The following is a 15,721-nucleotide window of genomic DNA, read 5'->3' on the forward strand; positions in this document are numbered from 1 at the left end:
TGTAGAGAGGATAGTGTCTATGGGTGTCAAGCATGTGACAGGGAGGACAATTGTAATGGGAGACATTCAGACTACTCCAATTAAACAAATACCATAAATAGATTGTAACCTACCCTCTCTAACTGCATTCCATATGTATTTTTCATACAGTTCTTCACTGTCAGTTTAATCTCCATCCTATAAATTCACATAGAATTTTTCTTTTTTCAACCATCTTTATTTTCTCTTCTTTATTAATTTCCAGGTACTTTAGTTAGATTGTGAGCCTTCGGGACAGTAAGGGAATTTTTTAAGTACCTTCTTACTTCTCATTTATAATCTTAATGTATATTTTCTTCAAACCGCTTAGAACCTAACGGATGTAGCGGTATATAAGAAATAAATTACATTACATTACTACTGAGTTGATCTCCTAGGGAAGGTAGACTTTGAAGAGCAAGGGCGATAACGGGGAGCCACAGTCACTGTTCCATGATATAGATAGTGTTTCTCCAATCTTGACTTGGTAGCTGCAAGATTTCAGGAAGCCTTTGAACCAGTTCAATACTTTTCCAGATAGTCCATAGGCATCTAGGCAGAATAGAAGCAGGTCATGATCTATAAGGTTGAAAGCGCTGCTGAGGTCCAGTTGGAGAACAAGTGCATTTAGACCCTTGCTTAATATGTTGTATAAATCAGTGATAAGAGATACAATAACCGTCTCAGTACTGAATGATTGTCTAAAGCCTGATTAGCAGTCATGGAGTAAAATGTTCCAAATGATTCATTCATTGGATTTGCACTACTCCTTCCATTAGTTTTATGAAAAGAGAGATTAGTGCAATATGTCTGTAATTGGTAGGCTGAGAGATGGTACTTTTTTATCTTTTACGATGGGTCTGATAATGATGTGCCTTTTATTTGCAGGAAAAGTTCCTTTGTTTAGCGAGTCTGTTAACCAGAAGTAGAAATCAGCCAGGAACTTGTCTGAGGCTTTAGACATTAGGGCAGGTGGAAAGGGATCAATGTGCGAATATGTTTGGGCATATTTTTTAAATAGGAAATTGAATTGAGACCAAGTTGGGTTGGTGAAGGAACTCCAGATCATGTCAACTCGGGAAGCAGGGATTCTTGAGTTCAGTATCTTAATTAGGTCAGTGAAGTGGTTTGTGTTAAGGGAAGCTCTTGCGGTTTGAATTTTGGATTGAAAATGGAGGGCGTTGGCAGAGGGAGAGCTGTCGTGGAAGGGGTTGGTTAGAGGTGTGACATTAGTCAGATTGTTAACTAGTCTAAATAGCTCCTTTAAGTCAAGGCCAAGTACCCAATTCCAAGTCTATAAATATCAGAGCATGATCAGGTATGGCCATCGGACCAATAATAGAAGAGAGTACTAGGGAAAACAAGGATTGAGACACAAGAATATAATCAATTCGAGACCAAGTGAAAATGAGAGAGGTGTGTGTAGTCTCGTTTAGTGGGGTGTAATAATCTTCAACTATATCTAATGTAGAACATAAATAAGGAATTCCCTTATGAGGAATAGAGGTCTGCTGCCCTGGCGAAGACCTGTCCAAAGAAGGATCTAATATTTGATTCAAATCTCTAGCCAAAATAAGGGGACCAGTTTCAAAATTCAAAGTAATTTGAACTAAAGAATGAAAAAAAGGCATGTTCATATATCGTGGGAGCATAAACCACCAATATTTTAAAAGAAAGGGAACTCAGATTCACCTGCAACAAAAGAAAACGACCATAAGAATCCTTAGCCAGAAGTTTAGTATGGCATTGTAAGCGTTTACTAAGTAAAATGGCTACTCCTCCCTTTTTACAATTAGTTGAAGAACAATAGACCTCTCCCACCCAACCAGTTTTAAGCTTCATATGTTCTATAGCAGACAACTTTTTTTCTTGTAAATAGGCTATGTCTATCTCCTGACGCTGGATATAAGAGAGTAATTTAGCATATTTAATAGTTGAATTTACCCCTGATAGATTCCAAGATACTCTCAATGAGGAAGATGATTTAACCACCATCATCCCAGACAAAAAAAAATGTGTAATTTGCAATGAAATAAAGCAAAAACATTTGGGGGCCCAGCCCTCTCCCAGATGTACATATATCTCAAAGTCATGTAAGCAAAAAATAAAGGGGTATGGCAAAGTAAAAGCCAAGAAATAAAAAGGGGTAAATTAAACAACAAAAAATCATGCATATAAGCCATATAAACAGCCAAACCCACAAATATGCAGTCCTGGACACCCTCCCAACCTTCCCAATTTCTAAATCCTCCCACCCACCCCCCATTACCCCCCCCCCCCCACAGCTTCTCTGATCTCCTTACTAAATTCATAGGAAATCAGGGAATTCTAGTCACCAAAATGTATCCTGTCCCCCAGGTCCCAACCGGCCAACATAGATTTCTCAAGGACCATAAACAAAAGCTCAAACTTTGAAAAATAAATATAATAAACATCTGAAAACCTGGCTTTTCTCAAAAAATGTAAGTCTCCCTCCAACTTAGGAATCAAGGAAACTCTTATATCTTGGCATCCCAAGTCCTCTAAATTTTCTTCACACTTCTACCTCTAACTCTCTGTTGTAGTTCCTTCCTATTTCTCCTACTGTAAACCGCGTCGAGCTCTACGAACGTGGAGATGATGCGGTATACAAACCTAAGGATTAGATTAGATTAGATTAGATTAGATAATAAAGCCTCTCATTCCATTTTAAGTACATATAAACCATTTAATATCGCCAAAAGGTTCTTAGTATTTTTATTAGCTTTTATCTTTATATAACCATATATAAACATACATATATACATATATGCGCACATTAATAGATCAATAAATCTATTAATAACTATATAAATAACAAGTAAATATATAAATAAAAATATAAATAATTTACAGTTTTGCAATAGATAAATAGATCAATTAATAATTAATAATTGATCAACAATGGAACAAATAGATAAATAATCGGACAAATAAATAGACAAATAGATAAAAATAGCCTCTTATAATAAAACAAATAAAGCAGAAAGCAAAAAACAAGCACTCCGTAGAATCGTGCTCCGCAATCCCGGTACACATTCTGTCTCACCAGATTGTCTTGTTCCCCCGCATTCAGAGTGCCAGCACCCTCCATAACCCTTCCCTGTAAAGGAGGATTGGAATAGCAATCTCCACTCACAAGGTCCGCACTTGCAGAGGCATTGCTAAAAAGCATATTCCCCCCCTTGGTGCACTCCCTATATCCTCACCCTTCCCTCCACTGTCACCTTTATGTTAATTCTGCTGGTAATTATGTGGAGTATTCCTACAACATTAATAACACATATAATAGTTCCAGTCTGTCATCCACTTGCTGCCCTGCACTAGAGTTCCACCAGGTCCCATGACATTTTCTCCTGCTCACTCTGTTTCCCATCAGCCTTCATTTAAGATATTTCCCAAATCTCTGCATTAAAGCCTCCTGCATGTCTCCACCCAGTTTATTCACTTACAGCACCAGTCATTTCTTTATTTAAATAATCTCAACTAAAAAGAAGTTTCATAAAAAACAGAATATATAAAAGAAACAAAGAAATATAAAAATATAAAAATAAAATAGTTATAATGGTTAATAAAAATAATCCACTTCAGTGAAAATACAGTACTATGCACTTCCGGTTGTACTCAGGAACTCGATGTTTATTGAGATGAGGGCAGAGAGTTCAAATACTCCCCAGCTGCTGCAGGAAAATCAAATACCTGCCAGCCAGCATTAGTGAAGATTTTCAGAGTTGCCGAGTAAGCCAGTGTAAAATATTGCTTACGCTTTACCAGGTCAGTGCAAATTTGTGAATTGACTACGCTTTTCTGCTACAGAAGCAGAGTAGTCTTGGAACAAGCGTATCTTAACTTCTTCAAAGATAAGTGAGTCCAGATGTTGTCGGTACTGTTGAAATAGGGCCATTTTGTGGACATAATTGTGAATTTTTGCTATTACCACTCGAGGACATTGTTGTTGTACATCAAACTTGTGACCCACCTGGTGTCCTTTTTCCAGGCGAAGGGGCCCAATTCCAGATGGTAGTAGGAGTTTCTCATGTAGGTATTTTTCCAGTTGTACCAATAGATGAGAATCTAAAATAGTCTCAGGGAGACCTATGAAGCGGACATTGTCTCTGTGGGAACGGTTTTCTAAATCTTCAATTTTAGCTCCCTGCAAGTGAAGCTGCTCTCGCAGAATTGCCATTGATTCTACAGTCACTTGTGTTGTATTTTCAACCTCTGCCACATGGACCTCCAACTCCCCAGTGCGACGAGAAAGATCTGACAATAGGGACTCTACCCCAGAAATCTGGTCAGATTGAATCTAGACTGCAATGCTTTTATTGCCGATATAAAATGAGGCACCAAAGCCTGCACCACTGTAGTTATAATCTCCTGCACAGAACTGACTGATGAACTGTCAGAATCAGCCATATAAACAGCTTGTTCCTGAGTCTTTTCATGATCTTTCTCTCGTGGTAATTGCTTTGAACTCATCATAGATTTTTATTAAATTCTATATAATGTAACAAACAGCCTATGGAAGATCAAATTCAGGCAAATTTCAGAGTTAAAAGGAAAGATGAGGCCCAGGGACAGGAGCTCAGCTCAGACACATCCAGCTGAACTTACCAACATTCTGGAACTCCCTATACTTGTATTTTAAAAACTCACTTTATTTTGGATTGTCAACAATAGCAAATTCCATAAATGAGACACCTGAGTAAAGAGATTGTTTGGAGTTACTATATCAAGTGGGCAAAATCTAAATTAATGCATTTACAGGATTCAAAGAGCATTTCAGTCAACTGTTTGAAGGCTGAAATGTCAGCCTTTGGGGCCGCGTGTTGGAAACCACTGCCCTAAACTGTATGATTTCAGGGTTTCCATAGTGAACATGCATACAGGGGAAGCAGAGTTTGCAAATCTTGTCTCATGATATTCATTATGAACATTTTGGAAAAGAGACTGGCCAAGATGTACTCCAAGACCGGCTTCAGAAACAGTTAGGCCTCTTTTTACAAAGCTGGAGTAGTGATGCTGCTGCGGTAAATGTGCCAAAGTCCATTCAGTTCCTATGGGCTTTAGTGCATTTACCACAGCTTCATCGCTGCCATGGCTTTGTAAAAGGGAAGTCTGGAAGAGAGATGAATGCAAAAAAAAAAAAAAGAATCATGTTCCCATCCAACTTATCCATGAATAGTGAGAATGATTGAAAGAAGTCTGAAACTGAATGATAAAATATAAGAACATAAGAACATAAGCAGTGCCTCCGCCGGGTCAGACCATAGGTCCATCCTGCCCGGCAGTCCGCTCCCGCGGCGGCCCAAACAGGTCACGACCTGTCTGCATCACCAGAAGGGGCTCCCTTGCCACCTTGGTTTCTCATTTAAGTCCTATCTTCCCATCGTAGTCCTAACCCTCCGGTCTTGCACATGTACGACCTGTTGGGTTTCTATACTTATTACCTGGTTAGCTTTCTATACCTGTGTTACATCCCAGCATCTCTCTCAGTATCCCACGATCCCTTTATCCCTCAGGAATCCGTCCAATCCCTGTTTGAATCCCTGTACCGTACTCTACCTGATCACTTCCTCCGGTAGCGCATTCCATGTGTCCACGACCCTTTGGGTGAAAAAAAACTTCCTTGCATTTGTTTTGAACCTATCTCCCTTCAGTTTCTCCGAATGCCCCCTCGTACTTGTTGTCCCCTTCAGTCTGAAGAATCTGTCCCTATCCACCCTCTCTATGCCCCTCATGATCTTGAAGGTCTCTATCATATCTCCCCTGAGCCTCCTTTTTTCCAGAGAGAAGAGCCCCAGCCTATCTAATCTCTCGGCGTATGGGCAGTGTTCCAGCCCCTTTACCAGTTTCGTTGCTCTCCTTTGGACTCTCTCAAGTACCGCCATGTCCTTCTTGAGGTGCGGCGACCAGTACTGAACGCAGTATTCCAGATGTGGACGCACCATCGCTCGATACAATGGCATGATGACTTCCCGCGTCCTGGTTGTTATGCCCCTCTTTATGATGCCCAGCATCCTGTTGGCTTTTTTCGAGGCTGCTGCGCACTGTGCAGATGGCTTCAGTGATGCATCCACCAGCACACCCAAGTCTCTCTCAAGTCTGCTGTCTCCCAACAATGCCCCCCCCAATTTGTAGTTGAACAACTGGTTCTTTTTCCCTATATGCATGACCTTGCATTTTTCCACGTTAAAGCGCATTTGCCATTTGTTTGCCCAGTCTTCCAGCTTGTCCAGGTCCCTTTGCAGGTCCTCACACTCCTCCCTGGACCTAACTCTACCGCACAGTTTGGTATCGTCTGCAAATTTTATAACCTCGCACTTTGCCTCCTTTTCCAGGTCATTGATAAATATGTTGAAGAGTAACGGCCCCAGCACCGATCCCTGCGGCACACCGCTCGTGACTCCCTGCCAGTCAGAATATTGGCCCTTCACTCCGACCCTTTGCAGTCTACCCGACAACCAGTGCTTGATCCATCTGTGCACATCCCCTCCAACCCCGTGGTTCCACAGCTTCCTAAGCAGCCTTTCGTGTGGCACCTTGTCGAAAGCCTTTTGAAAATCGAGGTAAATGATGTCTATAGGTTCCCCATTGTCCACCCGACTGCTTATTCCCTCGAAGAAGTACAGAAGGTTCGTTAAGCATGACCTTCCCTTACAGAATCCATGCTGGCTTGTTCTCAGTAGGCCATTTCTCTCGATGTGCTCGCAAATACTGTCCTTGATCATAGCTTCCACCATCTTCCCTGTAATTGAAGTCAGGCTCACCGGCCTGTAGTTCCCGGGGTCACCCCTCGATCCCTTCTTGAAGGATGTTATTTTGAATGTAATAAACAGCTGTCCTGCCTCATACACCAATCTTCAGGGATAAAGAATTATGAGAAAAATAAAAAATAGCAGAAAATAATGTTCTAACAGACAAGAGAATGTTGTAAATACCAAACCCCTACAGTTTATCATTTACAAGATATCAAACTGGCAGGAAATCCACATATTCCAAAAGAAAAAAAGTCATCGGAGCAGAAATGGTGGTAGAAGGAACAAGAAGCTTTATTAAATATAAAATTTTAAAATGTGCCCTGCAAGGACTGCATTATCATATAGCATAAACCATTCACTTCACCATAGGCAATACAGAACCACTGAACTGCCAGAAGTGACTCCCCTGGAGTTTGAAGATTATGGATTGTCTATGGTGAAGTGAAAGATTTATGCCATAGAGTAATGTTTTGCCCCTGAAACATTCTTTGACAGGTGAAACAGAGCCACATCAGACACACTTTTTAATTTTATATTTAATAAAACTTCTTGCTCCTTCTTCCTCCGTGCCTGCTCCAATTCTTTCCATTTACAAGGTATGACATTGCACTGCTAGCAAAAGAAAAAAAAATGAGTTCTTCATCTTGTTATTGTTTCTGCTACAGGAAACAGCTGTGGATAATTAGCTTCATTTTATTTTTTAGGAAAAGCATGGGTCCCCAAGCAGCAGCCTATTGATCCTGTTCTAGAAAATGTGACTCTAGAGCCGGAGCTGGAGGAAGCCCTAGCGAATGCTTCTGACGCAGAACTTTGTGACATTGCAGGTAAGTTAGTACTGGAAGCTTTAATTAAAGGAAGTTCTGTATTTCTCCTCTTGCAGCAGTTTGCTATTAATGGCTTGTACTGAAAAATGTTATGCTAAAATTTGTTAATCAGATGGAGTGGAGGAGTAGCCCAATGGCTAGTATAGTGAACTGAGGTCGTGGGAAACTAGATTTAGTTCCTACTACAGTTCCTTGTGACCCTGGGCAAATCACTTACTCCTCCATTGCACCAGGTAGAAAAACATAAATTGTGAACCCACCAGGGACAGAGAAATTACCTGCATATAAAGTGTACAGCACTGTATATGTTGAGTGGCACTATAGAAATAATAAGTAATAATAATAATAATAACAGTTTATATACCACAGGACCGTGAAGTTCTATGCGGTTTACAATGATTAGAAATGTTACAGATTGAGTGAATAAACAAAGATACAGATTGAATGAATAAACAAAGTACAGATTTAGCGACAGGTGGTTCTTGCGCTCGGTTGTTAAGGACTAAGATTGAATAGGTTGGTTTCCTAAGTATTTCAGGAATAGATGTGTTTTCAGGCGTTTCCTGAATTCTCCATAGGTAGTAGGCACAAGCAATTGTTCAAGGTCTTTACCCCATAATGCTGCTTGATGTGCGAGAAGATGTTGATGATGACTTTTAAATTTACAACCTCTAACCGGTGGAGAAACGAAGTTCAGGTGTGAGCTTCGCTTGTGTCTGTTGGTTGAGAAAGAAAAAAGGTCTGTTATGTATTTAGGGGCTAAGCCATAGAGTATCTGGAAGCAAAAACAACCAAACTTGAATTTCACATGTGCCTCCATCGGTAGCCAGTGTAAAAGTCAATAGGAAGGTGTCGCATGATCAAACTTCTTCAGTCCACAAAGTAGTCTAACTGCTGTATTTTGAACTAGTTGCAATCGCCACATATATTTCTGGGGGAGTGCCAAGTAGGCGATGTTACAATAATCGAGTTGACTCAGAATAAGGGATTGTACTAGAATTCGAAATGATGAGGCATCGAAGTAAGCTCTGATGGACCGAAGTTTCCAGAGGGTGTGAAAGATTTTTCTGATCAAGGAGTAACACAAAGGGACCTATTTTTTGCTTATTTTATAAAGATAATATAGGCAGCTTTGTCCCTTTATAGAAGATAAATAGTCAGAACCAGACCAAACACCTCTCAGATTGCCTCACACATCTTTTTACCTGCTCTGAAAAAGGTGCATGTGTTCATGTCTTCCAGATGTACCTATGCATTTTTATAAAATATGCAGGTACATTACAGTTCTACCCAAAGTATGCCTGAGAACACCTGTGTGACGTACAGATATAAATATGTGCAGTCCTTTCAATGTGTGAACAAAGCTATGCAATTTTATAAAAACCTATTTCCACATGTAAAATAGGCATGTCATGTGAAAAAAAGAAAGCTTGATGAAATTATTATCCCTATGGATGCTCATTTTGTGACTCAACTTGTGAATCAAATATACGCATAAGTTGCAGTAGTTTTCAAAGGGAAAATATGCATGTACTTTGAAAATCATCTCATCAAAAAAATGACCAGACATTTACAGGTTCTATTTAGTTCTCACAGAATTTTCAAGGAAATTCCCATTCATACTTTTGAAAATCAGAAGTATTCAAGAAGTCATAACCCTACCTCCCAGCTTCATATCTTGGAATACTTCAGCTTAAAAACATAAGAACATAAGAATAGCCTTACTGAGTCTTACCAATAAGAACATAAGAATTGCTGCTGCTGGGTCAGACCAGTGGTCCATCATGCCCAGCAGTCCGCTTATGCAGTAGCCCTCTGATCAAAGACCAGTGCTCTAACTGAGACTAGCCCTACTAGCATACGCTCTTGTTCACCAGGAACTTGTCTAACTTTTTCTTGAATCCCTGGAGGGTGTTTTCCACTGTGACAGACTCCAGAAGAGCATTCCAGTTTTCTACCACTCTCTGGGTGAAGAAGAACTTCCTTACGTTCGTACGGAATCTATCCCCTTTCAAATTTAGAGAGTGCCTTCTCGTTCTCCTTACCTTGGAGAGGGTGAACAACCTGTCCTTATCTACTAAGTCTATCCCCTTCAGTACCTTGAATGTTTCGATCATATCCCCTCTCAATCTCCTCTGTTCAAGGGAGAAGAGGCCCAGTTTCTCTAATCTTTTGCTGTACGACAGCTCCTCCAACCCCTTAACCATCTTAGTCGCTCTTCTCTGGACCCTTTCAAGTAGTACCGTGTCATTCTTCATGTACGGTGACCAGTGCTGGATGTAGCACTCCAGGCGAGGGCGCACCATCATCCGGTACAGCGGCATGATAACCTTCTCCGATCTGTTCGTGATCCCCTTTTTTATCATTCCTAGCATTCTGTTAGCCCTTTTTGCTGCCGCCGCACATTGTGTAGACGGCTTCATCGACTTGTAGATCAGAACTCCCAAGTCCCTTTCCTGGGGGGTTTCTCCAAGTAAATATCTTCTTCATACTAAAACAAATAAAAGAGTACATATTATAATAGTATTATAATAACTTATATTAATTAATTAATTAACTCAAATATACTGTATCAATTCAATATACTATAGTATATTATATCCTCATGAGTAATTCTATATCCAATTAGATTACAATATATTAATTAAATATAATATATATAATATAATTAAAATATATCATCTCAAACAAAATTAGCTTAATTTAATAAGTTATATCTTATTCTTAATACAATATGGCCTATATTTTGAATAGTGCGTCTAATGTTAGGTGTGCTTTAGACGCCCGATTTAAGTAGATAATAAGCTATTTAATTGTCTTAACAAGCGTTAATTGGAATTTAGACATCGGTTAGACGTCCATAGCTCGCAGGCGCAACCTAGATGCAGACGTAGCACTTAGACGTGTCCAACCTTGAGACGTGGGCGTAATCTGGGCGTGGTTAATGATAGGCACAACTTAGACGCTAGTTAGGTGCTCCAGTGCGTCTAACTAGCATCTAACATATAAGTGAACGAAAAGCTGGTCTAACTGTAGTATTTTCTTCATTTCAACGCAGTTTCAGCTTTCATCCCGCTGATTCCTTTAGACGCAAGTTAAGCGTGCTTGTTGCTTCCGTCATGATATTCCTATAGTGACTTTGAATATGGGTTGTTTCTTCTTTTTTCTCCCTCCTAATAGATTTAATAAGCCACCATATCAATAGAGCACATAAATATAAGCATATTGCATGGGAAACATAGTACTTTTCTGCCCAAACAGTTTGCTCATTACACCACCTCTGGTTTTCCAGCTTAAAAAGAACCCCTTTTTTTTCTCAATAAACAGTCCTGCAATCAGCTCTTTCTTGAGAGCAAAGAAAGAAGATGAGACATATATCATTATTGCACACATTACTTCATTTCTCAGTGCTTAAAAAGAGAAAAACCAGATACAGACCTTAACATGCATTTTCCTTCATTGCAAAATAGCTGACCTCATTGTGAGATCATCAAGCTGCACCTTCAAGGTAGTATGCCACAATTAAAAGATGTGCTGGGTGTTGAACTCCCAACCTCCGTATGATTAGGACAGGATTTTAATCCATAGAGCTACATCAGCTTCTACTCAGGTGGATCTCACTGCCCTTCATATCATACTTGACTGACCTGCCTATGTTTCATATGCTTAGGAAGGATATTACAATTACCCTAAAGAAAGCATTTGTGGCGCATTAGGTTAACGTGCCTTGCCCGTCTTCTCAAGCCCCCCGGTTCAAATCCCACCTTCACTCATTTTAACAGCTTCCTATTAGCTGTTATATGAGGGTCTAGATGGGGGGACTTTGGCATTTTTATGAGTGCATTTCCTTTTCCATGCACAAATATATTTTCTCTGTCCCATGGCTAAGACATCCTAATCTGTCATGGGAGCAAACTTCTCCTTTGCCAGGAAGATGCCATTTGTGGCGCACCAGGTTAATGCGTCTTGTCCGTCTTCTCAAGCCCCCCAGTTCAAATCCCACCTTCACTCATTTTAACAGCTTCCTATTAGCTCTCAAAGGAGCATATATATATGGTGGACTTTGCTGTGTTTCAACAGCATTCTGCAATTTGCGATCACTTTTATTTACATCCTGCCATGGCTAACATACCCTAAGCTGTCATGGGAGGAAATCTCTCCCCTGTCTGAAAGAAGCCATTAGTGGCTCACCAAGTTAATGTGCCTTGTCGAGGTCTGTCTTCTCAAGCACCCTGGTTCAAATCCCATCCTCATCTTCCCTCTTTTTAATAGCATCCTAACAGCTCACATAAGTGGTAGAATTTGCTGTTTTTCATCAGCATTCTGCGGGCACAGTTGCATGAGATACGTTCATTTGCTCTCAACTAAAAGCCCTTCTAGTAGGAATGCATTTCTTTTGATGCAATATAGGCACAGGGCAACAGCTATAAGAGTTAAAGAAAACTTCAGAGGGCTTGGACAGGTGTTGAAGGACGATACATGTGTTGAGATGGATCCTAGAGACATTAGTATTGGTAAATGCAGTTTGGCTTGAGAGTTTGGGGGGGGGGTGTTGGGGTGGGGGAGGGGGTTTAGGATGAGAGATAACAGGTTGCATTATAAATTAGACAATGGCTGCAGATAATAAAAGGTGAAGCAAAATATTTATAAGCAAAGGCATGGGTAAAGGGTTTCTAGGTTTCCTGGGTGAAAAATAAAAATAAACTATTCACTAACCTCACTCAAGACTTGAACCCCTGAGGTATGGAAGATAAAAGCAGTGCCTTAAGGAATAGAGCTATAGAGGGAACTTTGTTTAGAATATAGAGCTTCGTATCAAAGCTGAGAGATGTGAAGGAAAGGATTAAAAAGTCACTACAGGTGTATTTGGCAAAATGACATCCAAAGCACGTCCAATCAGATTTGAATAATTTTGGCGGGAAGTTCTAACGGTTCCTATGACGTCAGACGCTAATTAGGCGTGCATAGTATATAGAAGGCTTTGCCACACCAATTTTTGCCTTTTAAGACCCCCCATGTGAGTTGGTGATTGTGGTGTTCCATTTCCTCTATGATGAAACTTTGTGCTATCTCGCTGTTGTCCTTTGTACTCCCTTCTGCCTTTGCCACTCCTCCCCACCCCCATTATCTGTATTTGTTTTGTCTATGGATTTTTCTGGGTGTTGGTGTGAGCAATTGTTGAGAACTTTGCTTTTGTGATAAGTGTTGAGGGGAATCAATTGTTAGAGAAAAGAAGGGGCCAGGCCAGGTTAGACACAGATGGCCACACCCACCACTCTCTCTGCTTTCATAATGTCATAGTCTGCCCCTGCAATGTCTCCACCTCCATTTTCCATGTCAGCAAAGTACATCAAAAAGAAAGAGCAGAGGGGGCCCACAGCTTTCAATTAACTCCAAGTGAAAAGGATGTGAACCTGTGTTTAGACATGGGAAAAATGTTATGGACCAAGGCGGCTACTGCATCAAATGGGATAGATATTTATGATTTTCTTAAGTTGAATGCAGGAGAGGTGTCTAGAAATGGCCAGACTTGGGGAATGGGGGAGTGACGGGGACCAGAAACAGAGGTTAGGGGAGAGAGAGAGATGCTGGAGAGTGGTCTGGAATGAGAGTGGATGTCATGGAGGCAAGGAGAGATCTGGGATGGGAGGGCATTTAGGAACAGAAAGGGTGAAAAGCTGACACTGGGGATGGAAGGAGGATAGGGAGAAACGCTAGGTTTTGAGGTGGAAAGGAAAGATGCCATGAAGGTTTCCCCCCCTCATTGGTATGCATCAAGGAGAAGAACAGAAAATAGAGGGACAGATGTTGATGCATGGGGAGCTAGGTTGTGAAAGGTGGGATAAGAAGATTGTAAGGGATAGCCCTAATATGAGTATGCATGAGAGACCAGCATCTAATGGAGGTGTCAGGCATCCAATCTACCCTCATGCATATCCATTAGGGGTATCCTCAAAACCTAACTGGCCTGGTGGTGGTTCATGACAAGGTTGGGACAGACCTCTGTAAAGCATACGATACAGCAATGTAGCTCTGTGAAGCACCTAACGAATAAAATATATGCAGAAACATAAACACACTGCCAGCTATATATGTTTAATTTATTTGCTTGATTTTATTGTAGAACAAATATCCATTGGCCTGCCGTTTTACATAATAGATGGAAAATGCATAATATAGGGTGCAAATAGATGGCACAGTTTCCACCTCTGTGAAGTGAGACAAATGTCCAGGATGCAAATAGATGGCATTGTTTCCACCTCCAAGGCAAATGTCCAGGGTGCAAATAGATGGTACTGTTTCCACCGCTTGCTATTGGAGTGGTGAATGAAGGTGGCAACATGGCTCCTGGAGAGTTGCGGATCCTTGAAAGGTTGTAGTAGTTATTATCCAACTATGATGCCCTCGATGGGAGTTGAAGCTGATGAGGATTGGCACTCAGGCCAGGAGGATATCTGGATGAAAGATCTGCAGTGACTGAACCGTGATATAGATGCTGTGGCGTGTACATACAGAGGAGGTCCAGCGGAGCCATAGGGTCCATGCGGCATGACTGGCCTGGGAGTGTTAAAAGGACATAGTGGGTCCTAATGGGGGCCCTTTCCTTTTCCCTTTCCCCAGCCACGGCTCCGACCCCGGGCACGGGCACCAGGCCTGCCTGGTGGGGGCCTGGCTGGAGAAGGGCTGGGAGGTGGCTTGAGCTCCAAGATCCCCAGGGGAGTGAGTCTGGGTGATGAGCTGGGGGAGAAGGTGTCTAAGAATGCCACACATGTCCTCCAGAGCACGGCGTGTCCCAGCCTACTCGGCTCGTATCGCAGCCTGCTCGGCTTGTGTTGCAGCCTGCTCTGCTACCAGAGAGGCCAAGTGCTGGTTCATAGTTTGGGCCTCGCTGGCGAGGACACATGTGGATTTTTAATCTCAGCCACCTCCCTAATGAGCAAGCCCTGTCTATGGTGGATGTTGTTCCCAACCTCCACCATTAGATGGGCGTGCTCATTAGGGGGGCCTCCAGCTCATCACCCTGATGGAAATCCACCTCCCCCGGGCTCCAACCTCACCCACCTCTTCGTCCCCCTCCAACTCTTCTCCCGCCTCTCCTGCCCTGTTGTCATCGTGGGAATGAAGGGGGGGGGGGTGTTGGTGCAGGTTCAATTTCAGTGTTTTGAGGAGGAGGGGCGGCACACGATGGCCTGGCCTCTTCCTCCTTCTCCTCTTCCCCTTCATCCCTATCAGCAGCAGAAGGAGGATGGGATGCCTCTGCAAAAAGACAAGAAAATACACATTGGTATCAGTTGAAAGCGGTAACATCTGATAGCCTCATTTGAATTGCATCTGGTCATTTACAAGGTATCATGCAGGCTAAGATATAGAACATTGGCAACTTATTCTAAATGTTAGGCTGGCAAGAGTATCAAAACAGGCAATGGCTTTTATTGTATTACTATGAGTTGCATTGGTTGTATAGCACTGTTGTAGTTTAGAAAATTTATAAAATATGAGTTAAAAAACAAAAGGCAATGGCTTCTATGAAAAATGTTTTTACCTTGGCGCCCCAGGGAAGTATCAATGCCTCCCACAACAGGTGCTATTCCAGGACCCACTATGTCCATCACCTCACTCTCCAGGACAGTCAGTTGGAGGTTGCTGCAAGGACACTGCGCATCGATCAGTTCTTGCTTCCACCATACCTCTCTCCACAGGGCAAGCCACCGTTTTTTCAGAGCCTCTATATCACGGCCCTGATGGTGAACTGCATCCATGTCACTGCAGATCCTCCTCCAGATAGCCTGCTGGCCTTCTGTGCCAATGCTATCAGCTTCCCTCCCAAAGAGGGCATCATAGTTGGCCCCGACTTGGGCCACAAGGATCTGCAACTCTCCAGGCAGAAAATTAGATTTCCTCTTCGGAGCCATGTTGCAAAGTGTGGCCAGCTTTCCAAGCTACTTATAGAACACTTTCACACACACTCCCATAGGACACCCAATGAGGTGTGCTGGGTGTGGTTAGTAGGCGGAACAAACTGCGGGCCCTCAATGCCAGCCAATAGTCGTCGTTAACGCTTCCCGCCAAAACAAGTTACTTAATTGTTCTCCTTATATC

The 15,721-nt window shown here is 41.8% G+C and overlaps 1 protein-coding gene across 5 annotated transcripts in view; it reads left to right on the forward strand.

Annotated features, from left to right (window-relative positions):
* TMOD1 (tropomodulin 1) overlaps window positions 1–15,721 on the forward strand; it is a 305,423-nt gene that overhangs the window by 101,312 nt on the left and 188,390 nt on the right. For all 5 annotated transcript variants that reach the window (XM_033917789.1, XM_033917773.1, XM_033917798.1 and 2 more), the window contains exon 4: window positions 7,502–7,621. In XM_033917789.1, coding sequence (XP_033773680.1) covers window positions 7,502–7,621 — 120 coding nt within the window. The remainder of the gene's footprint in view (window positions 1–7,501; window positions 7,622–15,721) is intronic.

The sequence above is a fragment of the Geotrypetes seraphini genome, chromosome 1 (genome assembly GCF_902459505.1).
Source record: "Geotrypetes seraphini chromosome 1, aGeoSer1.1, whole genome shotgun sequence".
Taxonomy (NCBI): Eukaryota; Metazoa; Chordata; class Amphibia; order Gymnophiona; family Dermophiidae; genus Geotrypetes; species Geotrypetes seraphini.